Raw genomic sequence first — 23,517 nt, 5'->3', positions numbered from 1 at the left:
TGCCTTTTCCTTTGGGGTATTTCTCTGAGGCAAGGTAGGCTTATTTTCTATCTTCAGGCTAGCTAGTTTCTCAGGCCGTGCCGAGTTGCATAGGGAGCGTTAGGCGCAATCCACGGCTGCCTTTAGTGTGGTTGGAGAGGATTAGGGATTGCGGTCAACAGAGTTCCCACGTCTCAGAGCTCGTTCTTGTTTTTTGGGTTATTGCCAGGTCACTGTATGTGCGCTGACCTCTATGTCCATTGTGGTACTGAATTACCTTTCATAACAGTCTTCCCCATGATTGTGGAGCTACTGAAACAGACTAATGGACCTTTTTTTAAATGCTTAGGAAGTTATAGCAGGTGTGTTTGTTATTCTAATTTACTGAGATAATGACTTTTGAGTTTTCATTGGTTGTAAGCCATAATCATCAACATTAAAAGAAATAAAAACTTGAAATAGATCACTCTGTTTGTAATGACGCTATATGAGTTTCACTTTTTGTATTGAAGAACTGAAATAAATTAACTTTGTGATGATATTCTAATTTTGTGAGAAGCACCTGTATATACATGGCAAGCAAAACAAAATGACTACCAGGCCCCAGCTCAGTTCATTGACATTTGGGCAATTAGTATGGTTTTTCGAAATCTGCTAATACACTTTACAATGCTTGCCTGATCAGTTATCCTTCACATCCCCTTATTACACAAGCATGCAGGTGTTCTCAGTGACCAGAGAGAAGAAGGCCATTGCCGGACACCTCTGAGGGCGGCTTATCTCCCTTAAGAATAAATGAGTTGGCCAAAATTAAATTTCAGACAATTTGTTTATTAAACAGCTATTTAATCTGCAACAGTATAAGAATCATGGAGTTCCGGTCACCTGGAGGATGTCTAATTAACTGAAATATCATCCAGAGAAGTAGAGGAAGGACAACCCTTGTCACCACAACAGGGCCGAGTACAGGAGTATGGAGGATGGTACACAGTCCCTGGAGCAACAGGCACACAGTGTGCTTATCCTCCATGCAGCACTATACTGTTGCTCGTTCTGTGGCCACCTGCAGTTTTTATTCAGCCCTCCAGATAATCGACTTTGCGCTGGCTACTCCGACTAGGCCCCATTGGTATCTTGTCCTTCGCCCTTAACCACTATACATGTACATGGATGTGGACTTAGGGCCCATGGGTTGAGTCCTTGGAGTAGCTGCTGGACAATACAGGAATGGTCAAGTCACCGGGTCAGAACCAAGAGGTCAGACAAACAATAAAAATCGAAAAAGATAAGATTAGTCAGGAAAAGTTCTGATGTAAGAAAGGAAAAACACTGTTGTTGGACTGTATGTGACTTGGGACAGTTCTTGCCCCTGTATGTCCCAAAGTGTATTCATAATTCAGTTTGACATGTGTAAAAAAAAAAAAAAGCGTGTGCCCTCTCCGCTAAGCAAAAAAAAAAAAACACAGACAATACATTACAGGAAAATATCAGACAATATTTTATATTATCCCAAATCCTAATTTATGTTTAACTGAAATTGTACGGGGCCTTGTCCTCTAATGATCGGAAGGGTACACCGTGACTAGGGAACCTAGCAGGAGCCGGCTATGAAATGGAGGGACGGTCCCATTTCAAGGGTTACAGCAAAGTGTTCCAGACTGTGGATGGAGCGGGAATCCAAGCTGGGGATAGAAATCGTTGTTTCCCTTATCTAATCAATGACCGGACATTTTTGGCACTTGTATTTTTAGCAGGATGGCACTAGGAGTAATGTTAAAGTCTGGTATTTCTTAGGCCGTCCACTCCACTTGTCTTTTAGACTGCACCAAACACTCACACATCAGACATGGCTGTGAGAAGGATTAATTCTGTACAGGACGTTGTTTGTAGTGGTGCCGGGCAGTGAGCTGGTCTGTGGGAACGGTGAGTGTTGAGTATCTGCACCTAATCAAAGCTCTGATTTGGGGTCTGCGAAAAGGAATCCGTCACTAGCTTTTTGCGGCCATATCTGAATAATTTCTATAAAAATCACAGCATATCAGCTGCAGAGCTGGCCGAGCTCAGGAGTCTGCTCCGTGCTATGCCGATGCTGTGGACGCCTCATATTTCGGAGCTGCACACTCACCTGGCCTTGTAGCTGCTAACTGACAGCTGTCCCTGAGGCTCTGTTCCCACATTGGTGCAATTTAGAAGTTGCAGATTTTCTGCATTTCTGTACTTTTTGGACTATAAAACCCACTTTTTTCCTCAAAAACTTTGGAGGAAAGTGGAGCATGTCTTATAGTCAGGATGTACCTTATAGTCCGGCTGTGGATGGGGGTGGGCAGCTGCCGGCATCAGCATGAGGACCATGTATACCTGAATTGGGACATATATATCAGGATTGGGGGGCATATACACCAGGATGGGGATATTAGTACCGAATTAAGGGATATTTCCCCCTATAACAGTGTCAGCAGGAGATTCCCGCCCCGTCCCACAACAGCAGCCTCTCATGAGCACATTTTCTACTTAAATTTTTTTTTCTATTTCCCTCCTCTAAAACCTAGGTTCGTCTTATGATTTGATGTGTCGTATAGGCCGAAAAATACGGTTACTTAGGTTACTTGTGTTTTTTAATGCGTTTTTTTTTTTGCATGTGATTTTATTATGGTTTTGATGCTGTGTTTTTTTTGTTTCTTGTTAGTATGTTATGTTTTAAATAAAGCTTCTTTGTTTTTGATACTTATTGGTATTTGACTTTGTCAAAACTTTGATACGGTGATGTACAGATTACCTGTGTTTTAGTGCGCTTTCACAGAGGAAAGGCACTAAAAAAATTTTTTTTTTAAAAAAATGTATATACGCTATTGACCTGCGGATTTCCCGCAATAGTGAAAGTCTATGGAGAAAATCTGCGCATAACCCGTATACCTGCAAGAGAAATAGTCATGTTGCGCATTTCATACACCCACCACAGCTCAATTTATCTAGCGTAAAAGATAAAAAACACAGAGGACGTAAGATTTCTATAAATCCAATCCACTTTGCTGGAACTATAAGAAGAGGCATTTTTTGCTCAGCGAAAATACACAGCGTCCAGAACTCACCAAAAATGCATCATGTACACTTAAAGGGGTATACCCATCTCCAAGATCTTATCCCAATAAGTAGCAGGTATAATAATAATATTAGCAAATTAGAAATGTAGTATAGTTTTTCAGATTCGCCATGTCCCTTTCCTCATGTGCAGGCATTGCAGGACCTTAGGTATCCATGGTTACGACCACTGACATAGTGACAGTACCTTAGCTAGTTGCTAGTGGTTGTAATAATGGATACCTGTCACTATACCAGTGGTCATAACCATGGATACCAAACTGTCACTATATCAATGGTCGTAACCATGGATACCTAAGGTCCTGCAATGCCTGTAAATGAGGGAAAAGACATAGCAAATCAGAAGAACTATACTACGTTTATAATTGGAGGCATTTGCTAATATACCGTAATTATTCTTACACCTACTGCATATTGGGATAGGATCTTAGAGATACCCCTTTAACCTTAGGCTTCCATGATCTTGTCCGTTATGCACAAATATACACAATACTTTTACTAAGATTTGTTTCTTCCCTTTTATTTTAGCGCTTTGCTTGTGCGACGAATATAATTGAGGCGTTTCAAAGTAATCATTTAGAGTGTTCTTATTGTTCTTATATAATTGCACATTGCTCTCATCCTCCAATACAAATTATGTTCTAAAGGGGCAGGATGTGAAAATAGCACCAAAAACGTCAATATTTTCTTTTCCTTTTTAACTAAAAAAAAATAAAAAAAAATTACAACACTCACTGGAATTGTATGGTTGTAGCAGAGTTACAGCAAAAACAGGTACAACATTTGGCTTTGTTTTGCAGCTGTTTTATGCTAAAACCGCTCCATGTAACAAAACAGGCCCATTGTGCTTACAACACGTTAAATAGAAAAAACACCACACGTTCAGTTCAAGGTTTCACAGGCTTCAGGGCGAGCATGCTACATGGTTACTAGAAAGTATGTAAGGGGAGAGGGACTTTTCGGATTCAGGGACAGGCTACAGTCTTCTATTCATCTTGCTTCCGTTTTGGCTTCTTTGGATTTCGAGAACGGCTCTTTGCTTTGCATAGTGGGCAAATGGGTGCATTACGATGGATCTGCTGGTGGCAAGACAAGCAGGCCTGGGGAGATAAAGTACAAATTTAGATCATTCATTTTTACTATAGTACCACAAGTGCAAAAAATATACATTAATATGGAGAGAGGAGGAAGGATTTCTTCCAGGCACCGCACATCTAATATATAAAGCTGAATGTGTGTGTATGTGTGTGTGTGTATGTATGTCCGGGATTGGCATCTGCACTGCCGCAGCTACAGCCACAAAATTTTGCACAGTCACACGTCTGGACCCCAAGAGCATCATAGGCTATATTGTGAGGTGAAATTTTAACCCCGCGCTTTCCAATTCACCAAACAATTTTGCCCCTACCTACATAATGGGGAAAAGTGAAAGGAAAAGTGTTGGAGGCAAATTGACAGCTGCCAGATGTGAACAAGGGGGACTTAAAGAATGAGAGCGATGGCGCAAAAGAGTATATACCGTACAGTTGCTAAGGTGGGGCCCCGACATGGGATACTCACCACACACGGGGATATGAACACACACACAAAATGTGCTTGAACACATATCACCCTCAGCACACATTTCACCACACATACACCAACCTCGCCACATAAAAGTCGAAACACAAAAGTCTACTGCACCCTTATCAGGCTCAGGAAACTGAAATGGGCCCCCCACTACTACCACCAGGGAGACATGAGAGAGGGGCCTCTCCCAGCCTAGTGCCAAAGGACATTGTGCCCACCATCACTGCATCTCATGGCCTCCACACACAGGCTCCTGTTAGGTCCCTGGCCTCTGATGACTATATAACTGCCTCTGAGCTGAGAGCGCAGCTGAGTGCCTTCCCTACAAAGGCTGACATGGAGGGCTATATACAGCGTCTGGAGGCAGTGCGCAGGAGTGAAGTGGGGTCCCTTAAGGAAGACGTGTCCCACCTTACCACCACTGTCTCTGCATTAGAAGCTAAAGTGGAGTCGCTTTCCTCACAATTGCAGAGTCAGCAGCAGCTTCTTGACCTACACTCAGAGACTTTCAATGTGGTCCTAGATATGCTGGAGGACTCTGAGAACAGGAACCGGAGGAATAATATCAGGCTCCGTGGGATCCCTGAGTCCGTAGCCCCACGTGACCTCTCCTCGGCCCTCCATGGCATTTTCAATTCTCTCTCTTAGGGAGGTCACCCACTGAACACTTTGAAATTGACAGAGCCCACCGCTCGCTAGGCCCAAAGAACCCCGATACATCTAAGCCGAGGGACGTCATCTGCAGGATTCACTACTTCCAAACTAAGGATGACATCATGCGTAAGGCGAGGGACCACGATGCTATTGACTTTAATGGGTCTGATGTCCTTCTCTTGTCTGACCTCTCACGCTTCACCCTGGCTAAACGGAGGGCACTGTGCCCCCTCCTGGAAGTGCTGCGGGAAAATAAGATCCCCTACAGTTGGGGTTACCCATTTCAATTACAAGTACGCAGTGATAAAGGATTGATAATTTTGAGATCCCCGTCAGATCTGCAGAACTTCACCGCTGCACTGGGGTTACCCATTGTCACACTGGGAGACTGGCCTCGCCTTACTGCGTCTGACCTATGGGGCCCACGCCGTGCTGGAGGCCCCCCCACCGGGTCGCTGGGAAAGAGGAAACGGGGCTCCCGCCGTAGACCTGCCTCCGTTACTCATGCTGATGACACTTGATCACCTAATTCAGACCTTATGATCACTATTGCCCCTTTTCTCTTTTTGCTTTCTTGCCGCCTACATTGTCCCTCCATGTTGCCAGGCTCCCACGGGGGGCTTGATCGTGAATTTGCTTTAGCCTGTTAATTGTGGATGGATTGGAGCCACATGTTTTGTAGCGGTGACATTCCTATTTGATTCTACCTGGGACTCCTGAGCGGGGTTCCTAACATGGTTCATTTTGCACTATTTATGAATGTCCACCTACGTCAATTGACTCCTCATGTACTGTGCTCAACTGTTGCACTACCGCATTAATGTGTTAATGTTATTTTATGTTGGCTAACGCTGCTCTTTCTCCTGAAGTGTGACTTTTGATGATACCCCTTCGGGGGCTTGTTATGACTCTGCTCATTTCGACAAATGTACTTGGCCCATGATCCGCTGTTATGTTCATTAACAATGTTTATGTTACCAAGGTCATGGGCCTACTGGGTAGAGTTGGATTTTTTTTTTATTTTCTTTTTTGCTGCAGGGGCTCGGCTGGTTGCTCTCTGCTCAATCACCTCCCCACTAGGGTGTGTCTCTGACACTACTTCTCAGAGTTTTCTCTGATATTGTCCTGTACCCTTGAGGCCTAGTGGCTTCTTGGTTTTTCTCTTTTTTTCTGGTCGGAACCCTGTCTTCCGGCTGAACTACTCTCTTTCCTTGGTGCTTTACTTTCTCTGTTTCTATTTTTCCCCACTTTCCACCCCTCCTACTCCTTTCCGACCCGATTGTACCACCCGCAGGCCCGATAGTTCCTATGGCGTCTCTACAACTCTGCTCGCTTAATGTCAGGGGGTTTAATGTCCCTGAAAAGTGATCAAAGGTTTTATACGGTATGCATAAGAAACGGGTTGACATACTTCTACTGCAGGAGACACATTTCCGAGCAGACAGAATCCCTAAGCTTAACCATAAATACTACACACAGTGGTTCCATGGCAGTAACTGACTCCAAGTCTAAAGGTGTCAGCATTGCATTGCACAAGTCTTTACAGGCTCAGGTAGTTGCCTCTAAAGCGGATTCTAATGGTCGATATGTGTTTTTAAAGCTCAAAATTGCCCATGATCTGTTCACCATAGCTAACATTTATCTCCCCAATCAAGACCAGGTCCGAGCGTGCAGAAAGTACCTACGGGACCTCTCGGCCTTTGCGGAAGGCTATGTGATTATGGGAGGGGACTTCAATATGGTGTTGGACGGCGCTGTGGATTCCTCTTCGGGCAGGTCAGCGGTGTCCCTCTCACAGCTGGAGAGACTGCGGCGGGCCCTGACGGACTCAAGGTTGGTGGATGTTTGGAGGTTACTACACCCCACTACCCGAGATTATACCTACTTCTCCACAGTACATAATTCCTATAGTAGATTGGATTATTTTTTGATCAGCCACGGGCTCCTGTCTCTTGACCCAAAGTCTGACATTGACACGATGTTGTGGTCAGACCATGCCCCAGTTTTGCTCTCCCTTCGGCTGCCGAGCCTTTCTCCGAGAGAATGGACCTGGTCCTTAACCCTGCTGTTCTGTTGGTCAAAAATGACCGACTTTGAACTTCAATATTCTTTAAAATATTCAAGATGCGGCTCTGAAACCCGTGGCCGACCGACCCATCCTCATTTAAGTCAATCAACCACAAGTTTCAGAACCGCATCTTGAACACCCCAAAAAATACCAAAGTTCAAAATAGGTCTCCCCAGACCGAACAGAACAGCAGGGTTAAACCCTGGTCTCCTTGGAGATCTAACATGTCAATGCGAACAGCAATCTCAGACTTTCTAGATTTTCACAAGCATGACCCCACGGCCATCCCACACCAATGGGAGGCTCTGAAGGGAGTAATATGGGGAGTATTTATACAACAGGGGGCCCGACTGAAGAGAGAGAGGGAGACTAACATTGTGGGTTTGTTGACTCGTATCCAAACTCTGGAGTTGGATCATAAACGGACTAGAGATGCTGGGGTGCTGGCTGATCTCCTCCGGGCACGCTGTGAGTTGAGTGCCTTGTTGGACACGACGTTAGCACGACAGAGGGACCGCTTTCATAAATTTCTGTATAAGTACTCTGATAAACCCGGGAGAGCTCTAGCGAGGTTTTTGCACCCCCGTGCCCCCACCACTTATATCCCTACCATGAGGTCTGCTACGGGTGAACTGGTCCATTTTCCTGAGGAGATTGTGGACTCATTCAGAGCATATTACGACTCTCTCTACAATTTAAGCGGCCTGCTGTCTGATATGTCCCCTTCCGAGTTTCAAGCACGGGTGGACGACTACATCCGGGACACTGAGCTCCCGCCTATGTCGGTGGAGGAGTCTGAGGCCCTGGAGAGTTCTCTCTCGGAACAGGAGGTTTTAGACACGATAAAATCTTTGGCTAATGGTAAAAGCCCTGGTCCTGACGGATTCTCCGCCACCTTCTATAAGTTATATGCGAATTCCCTGGTCCCCTTCATGACCAAACTGTTTAACTCCATCTCGGCCAGCTGCCCCTTTGCCCCCCAAACGCTGATGGCCACAATCACCGTGATTCCTAAACCGGGAAAAGATCCCCTATTGTGTGCAAGCTATAGGCCCATATCCCTCATTAAATGTGGATGTGAAGGTGTTCGCGAAAGTGTTAGCTGGTAGATTGAACCCTATTCTCCCTGGGTCCATCCATAGTGATCAGGTGGGCTTTGTGCCGCACAGGGAGGCCAAGGATAACACGGTGAAGACGTTGCTTCTGACCTCGTACATGCGCACAGGAAAGGTACCAGCATGTTTATTATCTATTGACGCTGAGAAGGCGTTTGATCGCCTAGGCTGGACCTTTCTACGTGCCTCCCTGAAGCAACTGGGAGTGGGACCTAACATGTTGGAGAGGATTTTTGCTCTGTATCATAGGCCTACGGCCCGTCTTAGAGTGAACGGTACCCTTTCCCCACCCATTGACATAAGAAACGGGACCCGTCAGGGTTGCCCCCTTTCCCCCTTACTTTATATCCTTGCGATGGAGCATCTGGCAGTGGCATTACGGAAGACTCCTGATATTGAGGGTCTGCGGATTGGCCAACATGAGTTTAAGATATCCCTGTATGCGGATGATTTATTGCTGTACATTACCAACCCGACCGTGGCTTTTCCTGTACTCCTCCGAGAGTTCCGTAGGTTCGGGGAGGTTTCAAACTTTAAAGTCAACTACTCCAAGACGGAGGCGCTCAATATCTCCCTGCCTGATGATCTAGTCTCTCAGCTTCAGGCGTCCTTCTCTTTTAAGTGGAAGACCGATGCCTTAAAATATTTAGGAGTCTTAATACCTGCTGACATTAGCGCAACATATGCTCTGAACTACGTCCCGCTCCTGCAGAAAACTATCTCGGACCTTAAACGGTATGGCAGACCTCAGCTATCTTGGTTCGGACGGGTGGGAGTGGTCAAAATGGATATTTTACCCCGATTCCTCTATCTTTTTCAGACTGCTCCAGTGCAGGTTCCGGATTGCTTTTTCAGGCGCCTGCAATCAGCTATCAATAGCTTTATTTGGGGAACTAAGAAGCCGCGGACTCGATTCTCAGTGTTAGTGAGACCCAAGACTAAAGGGGGGTAGGCCTTCCTGATTTTAAACGTTATTATCAGGCAGTCTTGCTCTCTAGGATTGTTGACTGGAGGTTCGGTGATGCTCATAAACAGTGGGTGCTCCTGGAGAAACTTATCGCTCTCTTCTTTGTACTGGCTGCCTTGGCTGGGGGGGACCGGACGCCCACCTGTGTCGAGTTTTGCTCCACTCACACAGATTGTTTTGAGGTTCTGGGATAGATCCTATGTGAAATTACGCCTGACCTCCCGATTGAGCAGACTGAGTCCCCTTTTTGACAATCCGGCCTTTCCCCCAGCAATGAATAGATCTACGTATCTGTGTTGGTCACGACTTGACGGGGTGGGACTGGGTCAGGTGAAGGATAAGCTTGCGGGGCTCTCCGGCATGCGGAGGTTACGAGGTTCTGATCTTACGACACCGCTGTCCTGGCTGGAGTTTCTGCAATTGCGGAGCTTTCTTTCCAGTGTGCCGATGGGGGCGCTGACACCATTTGAGTCCCTGATGCTCCCTACCGAGGGTCCCTCCCACGTGGTTTCGGTGCTCTATGGCCTGGTCTTGAATTCACTTCCCCCTACTACGCTTGGATTTATGGAGGCTTGGGAGAGGGACCTGGGGATCACCTTTTCTGAGGCGGATAGTCTAAAAATCTTCACTCTTGCACATAAGATGACGATGTCCAGTCAGGCGCAGGAGAGGAATTATAAATTACTGACACGCTGGTATAGGTGTCCCGTCCTTCTCCACAGGATTAACCCGGAGATCTGGGACGCCTGCTGGAGATGTGTCTCCGCCACGGGCTCTATGCTTCATGTTTGGTGGTCCTGTGGTCCCCTGCAACCCTTCTGGAACTCAGTCTTCGATGCCTTTCATTTGATGACTGGGGTCCGCCACGAGCGCTCCCCCCAAATGACCCTACTGTCCCTGATACCCAGTTCGATAGCTTCCGTTAAAAAGGGGATCCTGAGATTCTGCCTCATAGCTGCTAGGGCAGTTATTCCCAGACATTGGAGGTCCACTGAGGTCCCCTCGACGGAGGAATGGATAGCTGAAATGGATAGATTACATCGTCTAGAGTCGCTGGTGGCGGGTGATGGTGATGCTGCATATGTCCAGGGACGCACCTGGTTCCTCTGGCAATCCTTCAAGGAAAGCACAGGGTTCCTGACTTGGCTGCGTACTGTGGAGATCAGACTGAACTAAAGGAATCCATCTTGTCTTCTTCCTGAGAAATCTCGCTTACAACAAGATACATTTCTGCTGACTTGACATTTCCTTTTATGGAAGTAATCATGTGTGCATTCCTTCTTTCAATAGCAGCCTTTCATTCACCTTCCAGATGATGTAACTTTCTACTGATAAAGACTGGTATAGATTGCTTATGTAAGAGATAGTGAAATATGAGCGCTTGTGCGCATGTCTGTAAAAGAATAATTCTTTTCTATATAAAGGAAGGGCAAAGCCCAGAGAGAGAGATGTGCTCCTGGGCTTCCCCTGTATATGATCACACAATACCTTGTTTGCGTGTCATTTACTCAGGATCCCTACCTCTAGTAAGCCAGGGACTGAGAAGGACTTAACATTTCTTTGGCGCACCGAACAGGGACCCGAGATGAGAGTATTTGCTCGAGATTCACCTGCAGATACGGACAATGGAGATCTGGGATAATGGACGGCAAATGAACTGAAAAACCTGGCCAGGTAAGAGACATTATTAGTTCTCTTTTATCTGCCTTGTATTATCCGAAAGATCTCTATGAGCCGTGTCACGCTGGGTTAGTCTAGTAGTGAGTAGATACCTATAAAACTCGGGTTACTATATTGTATAGATTTATGAGTCCTGTCCCTGGCAGTGTGTGAACAGTGTGAAGGTTGTGGTATGTTGTGAAAGAAGAGCAAAAGTGCGTAGAAAAATAAGCCGAAATAGTTGGGGTATAAGCCTTATACACGGAAGTCAGCCTAACTGGGTCATGTGGTTGCGTCCTTTCGGGGAGACCTCCGCCCATGCTTGACTCTCATTTAAGTGCTTAACCTCCTTCATTTCTGGATAAGGTTTGATAGAATGAGCCCAGGACGCGGGTCCATGAGCCTGGGACAAGTATGCTAACTGACACAGAAAGTTTTGTGATCTGTATGGTGTTGCTGGGTCTGTTTGCGTGCATAATAGCACTTAAGTACATTCTGCACATTAGAAAGAATGGAGCAGATCAGCCCTTCAATATTTTAGCTCCCTAGGAGAGAAGGCAACGAGACATCACCTAGGATAAGTGATTGTCCAAACGTCACCTGGGGTAGAAATAGCTAATATTGAAAAAAAAATAAAAAAGAAAAATGGGAAATAAACAGACAAAAACCGTCTTAGGACAAGTGGAAGCAGCAGATATCATACAGGAAAGATGTGGGAAGACAGTCAGAAGTCAGATTAGAAGGGTAAGAGAAAAATTGGGAATTTCAGAAGCACTTATGTTCAGTACAGAATGGGAAAAACTGAGTAAAGAACGAGGTGGAATTATCAAAGACAATGGGTGGGAAGAAATCATACACTGTATGATAGAGGTCTCAAAAACAGCTAAAGAGGAGAATTGGAAGTATGATCCAGACACTTCCAAATGGATTATGGGGAAGGGAAAAAGTTGTGACATAATCCCACCACCTTACCTAGATCCAAAAGCCCAATCATTTGTACCATCTGGAGGAGCAGAAGGAGGATAACAATTTCCAGCCTTGTATCCCAATCTTGGTGGGGTAGGAGGATGGGTATGTTCACACTGTGGACAACAAAATCCAGATTGGAGAAATGATTGCCTAGTCTGTGGTACACCTAGACATGGCGCTGTACTTGCCCCTGTTAGGGTAGTACCAAGACCCTTTAGGGAACCTGGTGCTGACGGGGTAATGGGAACTAGATATCACCAGACCCGACAGTATTTTCCTTGGTCCCCTGCTGAAGGTATGTCCCTCCTGCATAATGCGCCTGATCCCACTCAATATCCCATCCGATTTGCACAATACATACAACAAATCATGCAGACTCATGCTGGGGTCTGGGCGGACGGGGAAGAATTATGTAGAATGAAAATGTCCCCCGGACTTTTTCAGGAATTATTGACACACCTACAGCCCAATAGACCAGTGGCAGAAGGGGGTGCCTTACAGACAGAAGCATCAGGTACCCAGTTCACAGAGGCATTAATAATTTTCATGAGAGAAAAACAGAGGGAAAGGGGATCTACGGGTGTGATTATGCAGAAATTTGGGCAAAGTATTGAAGAATATAGTCAAGAATTAGAAAATAGCTTTAGGGATGAAGGATTGGATTTGACTGATGCTTCAGTAAGGAGACTTTTTACAAAACAATTAATAGAGGGGCTAGATCCGAAAATCAGAGAAAAATTTAAATCCTCTACTCCAGATTGGAGAACAATTGAACAACCAAATATTGTGAAACAACGATGTTTAGGAATAGTCATGGATATGAGAGAGAATCGTAAGCCTGTTAGAATAGCACAAGCTAATACAGGAGGAAGAGTGAGACACAACTTTCCTTGCCACTACTGTAAAAAGCCAGGTCATTTCCAAAGAGAGTGCAGGAAGAAGTTGGCAGATATAAAGTCAGGCAAATTTGTTCCCAGAAATAACCCTCCCCAAACGGACAACCAGCAGAAATCTACCATCATAGATGGTCCCATACCAGATTCAGATTGACTCGATGTGTTACAAACTTCCCTACCAGCTAGAAGACCTATGATACAGGTGAATGTGGGGGGGAGAGAGATTCCATTTTTGATAGATACAGGTGCAACTTCCTCAATTTTGAATCAAGATTTTCTTCCGAATCCGGAAGATATTTCAGAACAAACAACTTTTGCTGAGGGTTATGATGGGGTAATTCGAACACTGCCATATACTGTGCCCCTAGAGGTCTCATTAGGACCTAAATGTTTTGCATCCAGATTTTTGTATGCCAGAGGTGCCCCAACATGTTTGTTAGGAACTGATGTCCTAAAGAAATTAGAAGCTAACATCAATTTTAGGGAAGATGGCACAGTTATACTGACTATCCCTGATGATGCAGAAACATTAGAACAATATGTTAGAATTCAGGCTTTTGAGGATTATGCTGAAGAAAAAGAGTACACCACAGATCTAGACCTCTCAATGGTCCCAGAAACACTGTGGGCACAGGGTGACACCGATGTGGGACTATTGCATATCTCTCCTGTAAAACTATCTGTGCAACCAGGAACTGTTCTCCCACAGCTCAGACAATACCCTGTGAGTGCCCAGCAGGAACTAGCGATTACAAAACAGATAGAGGGATATAAAGAGAAAGGAGTTTTGGTAGAGATACAATCACCTGCTAACACTCCTCTGTATCCAGTCAAAAAGAGAACTCTTGATAAGAGTTCTATGCCCAAATATCGTATGGTACATGATTTAAGAGAAATAAACAAAGTTCTAGATCCAATCACCCCAGTTGTACCCAATCCTCATACGTTACTATCACAGATACCAGCCAGTTCTCAAGTATTTACTGTAATAGATCTTTCAAATGCATTTTTCTCGGTTCCTTTACACCAAGATAGTTGGCATTTGTTTGCATTTACATTTAAGGGCAAACAGTTGGCGTGGACACGCCTTCCACAGGGAATGATACACTCCCCTACTCTTTATTCAAATGCCCTACAAACAGTCCTTCAGAGGTTTGAACCCGAACCACAGGTAGTAATTTTGCAGTATGTGGATGACCTACTACTTTGCTGCCCAGATCTAGAAACTGCAGAAAGGTCCACTGTGAGTTTACTATGTTTTTTAGAAAAAGAAGGGTGTAAAGTGAATAGACAAAAGCTACAAGTTTGTCAGACCAAAGTGGTCTTTCTAGGTCATTGCATTTCTCAAGGTAAAAAGCATCTTACACCACAAAGAACTGAAGCAATAAGACAGATGAATGAGCCTAGAAATCATAAACAGCTACGAGCATTTTTAGGAATAGTGTCTCATTGTAGACAATGGATTATACATGCCAGTCAACTAATGCAACCACTGTATGACTGTGTAAAAAGTGAACCTTATTTGTTGACAAAAGAAGGTCAGATTTCGTTCCAACAATTAAAAGATGCCCTTGTTTCAGCTCCAGCGTTAGGGCTACCAGACTACACCAAACCATTTCAGCTTATGGCTGCAGAAGTTGATTCCCATGCTACAGGAGTTCTTACCCAGAAGCATGCAGGGAAACAAAGACCAATTGCATATCTTTCAGCAAGGTTAGATCCCGTAGCTAGAGCAGCGCCAACCTGTGTACGTGTAGTTGTTGCTGTCTCACTATTGTTGGACAAAGCATCAGAAATTGTTCTAGAGTATCCACTCACAGTTCAAACTACACATGATGTTTATGGGATATTAAACCAGGTCCAACCAAAACACATTTCCATGGCCAGACATTTGCGGCTACAGTGTTCTTTGTTGCTCCCCTCTACTATCACATTTGCTAGGCTTCAGACTCTCAATATAGCTACACTGCTACCTCTCGAGTCTGAAGGGGGGAATAAGGACACTGATCCACACGCAAATTTTTTCCCTACAGACACACATGATTGTACAGAGCTCATTTTACAAGAAACGGTAGGCTTACCCAATGTATCCGAAACATCACTTCAAAATCCAGATTTAGAGCTGTTTATAGATGGTAGTAGGTTTGCAGATGACACAGGTAACTTCCATACAGGGTATGCAGTTGTGTCAGAATCTGAAACTCTCAAAGCAGAACCACTTCCACCGAAACAGTCTGCACAAGAAGCAGAACTAACAGCATTGATTGAAGCTCTTAAAATAGCTGAGAACCAGACAGCTAATATATACACTGATTCTAGGTATGCACATGGTATTGTGTTTGATTTTGGAGTAATCTGGAGAGCTAGAGGTTACATGACAGCGTCAGGACAACCTGTAAAACATGCTTCTCTGATCAAACAGATCTTAGAGGCTGCACAAGAAACAAAAGAAGTAGCAGTAATCAAGGTAGCTGCACATGTGAGACTCGACACTAGGGAATCTAGGGGAAATGATAGGGCTGATAAAGCAGCCAAAGCAGCAGCTGTCAAACCCTTACAACAGGTTCATACTGTAAACCCCACAGAAAATACTGAAGATAGACTGAGACAAGCACAGGAAGATGCAGGAGAAGAGGAGAGGGACAGGTGGAAAAAGGAAGGGGCAGAAGAACAAGCGGGAATTTGGAAGAAAGATGGACTAATATGTCTACCTAGAGCCTGGTATCCGATTGTAGTTGGTGGACTGCACCACCCTACTCATGTGTCTGCAAATGCAATGACACTACTGGCAAAGCAAGTCTGGTTGGCTCCAGGTTTTGGCAACTATGCAAGAGACTATTGTGCTGCATGCGCTATATGCCTGGCACATAATCCCGGACAGACAACAAAGACCCCTATGAAGCACCACGTCCGACCTCTCTACCCGTTTCAGCGATTACAAATAGACTTTATCCAGCTGCCAAAAAGTAATGGGTATGAGTATGTGTTGGTATGTGTGGACATGTTCTCGGGGTGGCCAGAGGCCTATCCAGTTCGGAAGGCTTCAGCTAAAAACACTGCTGTAAAGCTAGTTGCCGAACTGATACCCCGTTACGGTCTCCCTGAAGTGATCGAGTCAGATAGGGGTACTCATTTCACTGGAGAAATATTTCAAAATGTACTGAAAATGTTGGGTGTTGAAAGTCAGTTACACACTCTGTACCATCCTCAAAGTTCTGGTAAGGTGGAACGCATGAATGGAACTTTAAAATTAAAAATACAGAAAGCCATGGCTGAAACAGGAAAGCCTTGGACAGAATGCCTTCCACTGGCCCTTTACTCAATACGCAATACCCCAAGGGGTAAGACTAAACTGTCTCCATATGAAATTTTGTTTGGCAGGACTGCCAATTTAGGATGTTATTTTCCACAGCAACTTGTGTTAAATATTGAGTCATTGACTTCTTATGTGCAAAATCTTCAGAAACAATTAACTAAGGTGCATGCACAAGTTTTTGCTTCCCTTCCAGATCCTGACAACACAGAAGGAAGTCACAAGTTGGAACCAGGTGATCAAGTCTATGTAAAAAGACACACCAGAAAGGCTCTAGAACCAAGGTTTGACGGACCCTTCCAAGTCCTGTTGACAACACCTACATCAGTCAAGCTTGAAGGAAAGGCATCATGGATACATGCAAGCCATTGCAAGAAAAGCAGTATAAACTCATGATATTGATGTTAATAATGATAACCTCAACGGAGGCGTGGGATAGACTGAATTCTCTAGCCCCTTTGAACAATAGATTCGTACAACATCATAGAAAATTAGTGCATGACTTGTTAAACAATACACAAACCCTGACAGATTGTTGGATCTGTACCCATTCGCCGGTATCAGCCACAAGTATACCTTTTCTAGCAGTTCCCGTATTAGCAGAAGAAATATTCGCTTGGCCTAATTGTTCAGACAACCTGGCCAACAACCAAATTGGTAATGCTAGGCTGTGGAATACTACAATCGCCATACCAATTGTGGGATGGGTAGAATTTCCTTGGTGGCAGGGTAATCTCTCAGGGAGTAACACACATCTACAATATTTAGCATTTAGGGGAGGAAAATGGGTACCTAGAAATAAGACTGGATTAACTAATTTAGGACAGGTCCCCACAGAAAATCTACAGCTTAGTTTCAGTACAACCGTCCCCCCCTCTGATGCTTTCAAACCTGTAGTATTGGAAAGATACATACATAATAGAAAATGGAAACATTCTAAATTGTTCCCCCAAGGTGATGCAAACAGTTGTACAAGTAAGCTGGGGAACCTGGTTTGTAATAAATCCGATGAGTATATCAAAGGAATGCCTGTATGTGGGAATCCCGCAGCCGGGTACTGTAGCCCCTTGGGACAAAAACCCTCTTGGTGTATGCTTCAGAATGTATCTAGATTTGTGGACTTGGCTCACAGATTGGTATTGCAGCACTCAGCTCTATGGGATCTGCCTGAAGGTACATTTTGGATATGCGGAGAAGGAGCATATAAATGGCTTCCCGTAGGTATAAAGGGTACTTGTACATTAGGACGCCTAACCCCGGCTACATTCATAATTTCAAATAAACAAGTGAATATGCAAGCCGTGCCCAAGCACACACTGTATAAAAGAGCTGCAGATAACTCACCACGTCCCTCGGGGAGGCCACATATAGTACAAATGGGAATTCCTAACAAAATTGCTAGTACCATTTTTATTTATCCTATGTTAACACAGATGTGGGATAAATTAGTTAGAGCCACGGATTATCTAGATGATCAGATCTGGGATATATTGGATATACTAAACACTAGTATAGCTGTACAGAATCAGCTTATAATAGTCACTAACCAACATACCCTGGTATTGGATTACCTAACTGCCTCACAAGGGGGTATGTGTCAAATCATCGGACCCACCTGCTGTCATTATATAGACCCGAATAGTACTATGAGTATGACATTTAAATTAAAGGACGTACAACGACTCAGAGATCAGTATGACAAAGACAATGACCAGAATAAGGATAGCTGGTGGTCAGATACCTTTTCTTTTCTTAACCCAGCCAACTGGTTCAGAGGAATCGGTGGGTGGGTTGCTGGGATTATGCAGAGCATAATACATATAGTTATGATTATTGTAGTCATATACGTACTATTCCAGATTGTGCTCAAGAGTATCTCAGTATGCACAGATAAACTTTGTGTAATAGATGCAAGAGTATAAAGTTTTTTTCCTTCTTCTCTTATGTTATCCTTTGCTAATACTGATTATTGCGCTTATTTTGCTATCCCTTTGTAATATCTGTACTTATTGCAAAACAAAGAAAAGGTTGCGAGAGTTAAACGGAAGAATTAATACTAGATTTGATTCTCTTATTGAATACAAGCATGTACATGTGTAATACCAAATAAAGGCTTTGTCTTTGGCCCTGTGGTAATAAAATAAATAAAAGAAAATGTCAAAGGGGGGAATTGTGGAGATCAGACTGAACTAAAGGAATCCATCTTGTCTTCTTCCTGAGAAATCTCGCTTACAACAAGATACATTTCTGCTGACTTGACATTTCCTTTTATGGAAGTAATCATGTGTGCATTCCTTCTTTCAATAGCAGCCTTTCATTCACCTTCCAGATGATGTAACTTTCTACTGATAAAGACTGGTATAGATTGTTTATGTAAGAGATAGTGAAATATGAGCGCTTGTGCGCATGTCTGTAAAAGAATAATTCTTTTCTATATAAAGGAAGGGCAAAGCCCAGAGAGAGAGATGTGCTCCTGGGCTTCCCCTGTATATGATCACACAATACCTTGTTTGCGTGTCATTTACTCAGGATCCCTACCTCTAGTAAGCCAGGGACTGAGAAGGACTTAACAGTACATACTCATAATTCTCAATACGTGGGCGTATACATTGCTGGGTCTCCCTTAATCCCCCCTTCTTCCCCATTCCCCCCCCCCTTTTTTTTCTCTCTCCTTCTCTTTCTTTCTTTTTCTCCTCTCTCTACAATTGCTTTTCTTACAGGTTCTGTATCCTGTATCCATGTCCCAAGGTGATTCTCAAGATGAGCAGCATGTACCCTTTATGTGCCAGAGTCCTTGTTCAACTACACTTGTGCGGTGTTCTCAGAGGCGTAATGTATAGCTCTGGACATTGTAATGATTCGTTTTATTGTTTTTCCTGTTTAAAATTTCAATAAATATATTTACTGAAAAAAAAAAAAGAAACACAAAAGTCGCCGCTCAAAACTCGCCACGCGCAAAACTTGCCACATGCAAAAACTAGGCTCACGCAAAACTCGCCACAAGTGCAAAACTCACCTCATGGAAAACTCGCCACACGCAAAACTTGCACACGCGGAAAAATTGCCACATGCACAAAAGTTGCAACACATGCAAAAGTTGCCTCACACAAAACTTGCACATACTCAAAAGGTACTACACATAAAACTCACCACGCGCAAAACTCGCCATGCGCAAAACTTGCTGCACACAACTTGCTACACTAACCTGTCACATGCAACTCGACACACAAAAAGTTGCTACACGCATGTCGCCACACGCAACTCAACACACACAACTTGACAAACGAAACTCGCCCTAAAACACACACAAGTCTGGTATTATCCTTCAAAAATAAAAATCTGATTAATATGCAGACAAACTACAAGAGCAACAAATGTACCATATAGGAAATACGGCAGCTGTCAGACACATGACCTGTCTATTATGTGTATGGGTGAGCTAATATATACTGCCAGGGGGAGGGCTTCCTGTTGGCTGGGGATTTATCAGGCTGCCAATTTAGCTTACAAATACTGAGGTAAAAATACTGACCAAATAACGTGTGAATGCGGTCTAATACAGGAGGAGATTACACACAGGTATATACTATATACAGGAGAGATGGCACACAGATATATACTATATACAGGAGGAGATGACATACAGGTATATACTATATACAGGAGTAGATGACCTACAGGTATATACTATATACAGGAGGAGATGACACACAGGTATATACTATATACAGGAGCAGATGACCTACAGGTATATACTATATACAGGAGGAGATGACACACAGGTATATACTATAAACAGGAGCAGATGACCTACAGGTATATACTATATACATGAGGAGATGACACACAGGTATATACTATATACAGGAGCAGATGACCTACAGGTATATACTATATACAGGAGGAGATGACATACAGGTATATACTATATACAGGGGAGATGACACAGCAGGTATATACTATATACAGGGGAGATGACAAACAGGTATATACTATATACAGGAGATGACATAAAGGTGTATACTATATATAAGGGAGATGACAAACATGTATATACTGAGGTGAAAATGAGAGGTGTGAGGTGAAAATGAAAAGGTGTGATTGCAAAATTAGAGGAGTGAGGGAAAATAGTGGAGTGATCGGAAAATGACAGATGTGAGGTCGAAATGATAAGTGTTAGGGGGGAATGAGAGATGTGAGGGGGAAAATGAAATATGTGATTGGGAAAATGAGAGGCATGATGGGAAAATAAGAGAAGTGAGGTGCTATAACTAACCACAGATATTTACTATGCCCAAGCAACGCCGGGCTCTTCAGCTAGTCTAATATATAAAGCTGAATGTGTGTGTGTATGTGTGTGTGTGTATGTATGTCCGGGATTGGCATCTGCACCGTCGCAGCTACAGCCACAAAATTTTGCACAGTCACACGTCTGGACCCCGAGAGCGTCATAAGCTATGTTGTGAGGTGAGATTTTAACCCCGCGCTTTCCAATTCACCAAACAATTTTGCCTCTATCTACATAATGGGAAAAAGTGAAAGGAAAAGGGTTGGAGGCGTCGCAGCTACAGCCACAAAATTTTGCACAGTCACACGTCTGGACCCCGAGAGCGTCATAGGCTATGTTGTGAGGTGAGATTTTACCCCCGCGCTTTCCAATTCACCAAACAATTTTGCCTCTATCTACATAATGGGGAAAAGTGAAAGGAAAAGTGTTGGAGGCAAATTGACAGCTGCCAGATGTGAACAAGAGCGATGGCGCCAAAGAGTATATACCGTACAATTGCTAAGGTGGGGCCCCGACATGGGATACTCACCACACACGGGGATATGAACACACACACAAAATGGGCCACACACTACCACGTGCTTGAACACATATACCACCCTCAGCACACATTTCACCACACATACACCAACCTCGCCACATAAAAGTCGAAACACAAAAGTCGCCGCTCAAAACTCGCCACGCGCAAAACTCGCCACATGCAAAAACTAGGCTCACGCAAAACTCGCCACAAGTGCAAAACTCACCTCATGGAAAACTCGCCACACGCAAAACTTGCACACGCGGAAAAATTGCCACATGCACAAAAGTTGCAACACATGCAAAAGTTGCCTCACACAAAACTTGCACATACTCAAAAGGTACTACACATAAAACTCGCCATGTGCAAAACTCGCCATGTGCAAAACTTGCTGCACACAACTTGCTACACTAACCTGTCACATGCAACTCGACACACAAAAAGTTGCTACACGCATGTTGCCACACAAAACTCATCTCACAAAAGTCGCTACATGCATGTCGCCACACGCAACGCAACACACACAACTTGACAAACGAAACTCGCCCTAAAACACACAAAAGTCTGGTATTATCCTTCAAAAATAAAAATCTGATTAATAAGCAGACAAACTACAAGAGCAACAAATGTACCATATAGGAAATACGGCAGCTGTCAGTCACATGACCTGTCTATTATGTGTATGTGTGATCTAATATATACTGCCAGGGGGAGGGATTCCTGTTAGCTGGGGATTTATCAGGCTGCCAATTTAGCTTACAAATACTGAGGTAAAAATACTGACCAAATAACGTGTGAATGCGGTCTAATACAGGAGGAGATGACACACAGGTATATACTATATACAGGAGAGATGGCACACAGGTATATACAGGAGGAGATGACACAGATATATACTATATACAGGGGAGATGACATACAGGTATATACTATATACAGGAGCAGATGACCTACAGGTATATACTATATACAGGAGATGACCTACAGGTATATACTATATACAGGAGATGACACAGGTATATACTATATACAGGAGCAGATGACCTACAGGTATATACTAAATACAGGAGGAGATGACACAGGTATATACTATATACAGGAGAGATGACACACAGGTATATACTATATAGAGGAGGAGATGACATACAGGTACATACTATATAGAGGAGGAGATGACATACAGGTACATACTATATACAGGAGGAGATGACATACAGGTATAAACTATATACAGGAGGAGATGACACACAGGTATATACTATATACATGAGCAGATGACCTACAAGTATGTACTATGTACAGGAGGAGATGACATACAGGTATATGCTATATATAGAAGATGACATACAGGTATAAACTATATACAGGAGGAGATGACACAGATATATACTATATACAGGAGGAGATGACATACAGGTATATACTATATATAGAAGGAGATGACATACAGGTATATACTATATATAGAAGATGACATACAGGTATATACTATATACAGGGGAGATTACACACAGCAGGTATATACTATATACAGGGGAGATGACATACAGGTATATACTATATACAGGAGATGACATACAGGTGTATACTATATATAAGGGAGATGCAAACATGTATATACTGAGGTGAAAATGAGGGGTGTGAGGTGAAAATGAAAAGGTGTGAGTGCAAAATGAGAGGAGCGAGGGAAAATAGTGGAGTGATCGGAAAATGACAGATGTGAGGTCGAAATGACAAGTGTTAGGGGGGAATGAGAGGAGTGAGGGAGAAAATGATAGGTGTGAGGGAGAAAATGAGAGATGTGATTGGGAAAATGAGAGGTGTGATGGGAAAATAAGAGAAGTGAGGTGCTATAACTAACCACAGATATTTACTATGCCCAGGCAACGCCGGGCTCTTCAGCTAGTCCAAGATATAAACCCAAAAGAAATATTCATTAAAAAAATAATTATATCTAATAATTATTACTTTATTTATATAAAAAGATGATTGCACAAAAAAAAGATATTAAGAACGAGACTTTATTTAAAACAATTTAAAAACAAAAATGAAAAAATATATTCATTATATTCCACTGTCTGTGCAGGGCAGGGCATGTCAAACTGATTGGTAAAAATTAATTAATAAAAAATAAATACAATATATAATTAACAGTGGTACTCAATTCAAATATTACTATAAAATGATATCAAGTGAATCAAATTAATATACGGTATATGTGTATATAAACTGTGAAAATAAAATAAAAATCAATAGATAATGTGTTCATAAAAAATCCCCATAATCACAATCCATAAAGTGCATACCACAAAAGAAATATATAAATACTAGCTATTGAACCCGTTCTACGCCCGGGTGGCGAGCATTTATATTGGTATATGGTCTCCATCCTGGTATGTGCTGCTCCATCCTGCGTCCCCA

General features: G+C 43.3%; 1 protein-coding gene across 1 annotated transcript in view; it reads right to left on the bottom strand.

Moving 5' to 3' along the window:
- Positions 1-789: 789 nt before the first annotated feature.
- Positions 790-23,517, bottom strand: part of ZC4H2 (zinc finger C4H2-type containing) — a 73,779-nt gene continuing 51,051 nt past the window's right edge. The window contains exon 5 of the mRNA XM_069747201.1: positions 790-4,178. Coding sequence (XP_069603302.1) covers positions 4,065-4,178 — 114 coding nt within the window. The 3' untranslated portion in view covers positions 790-4,064. The remainder of the gene's footprint in view (positions 4,179-23,517) is intronic.

Source organism: Ranitomeya imitator, chromosome 2 (genome assembly GCF_032444005.1).
Source record: "Ranitomeya imitator isolate aRanImi1 chromosome 2, aRanImi1.pri, whole genome shotgun sequence".
Lineage (NCBI taxonomy): Eukaryota > Metazoa > Chordata > Amphibia > Anura > Dendrobatidae > Ranitomeya > Ranitomeya imitator.
The sequence above is the reverse complement of the archived record's forward strand: the minus strand, read 5'-3'. Positions and strand labels throughout refer to the sequence as shown.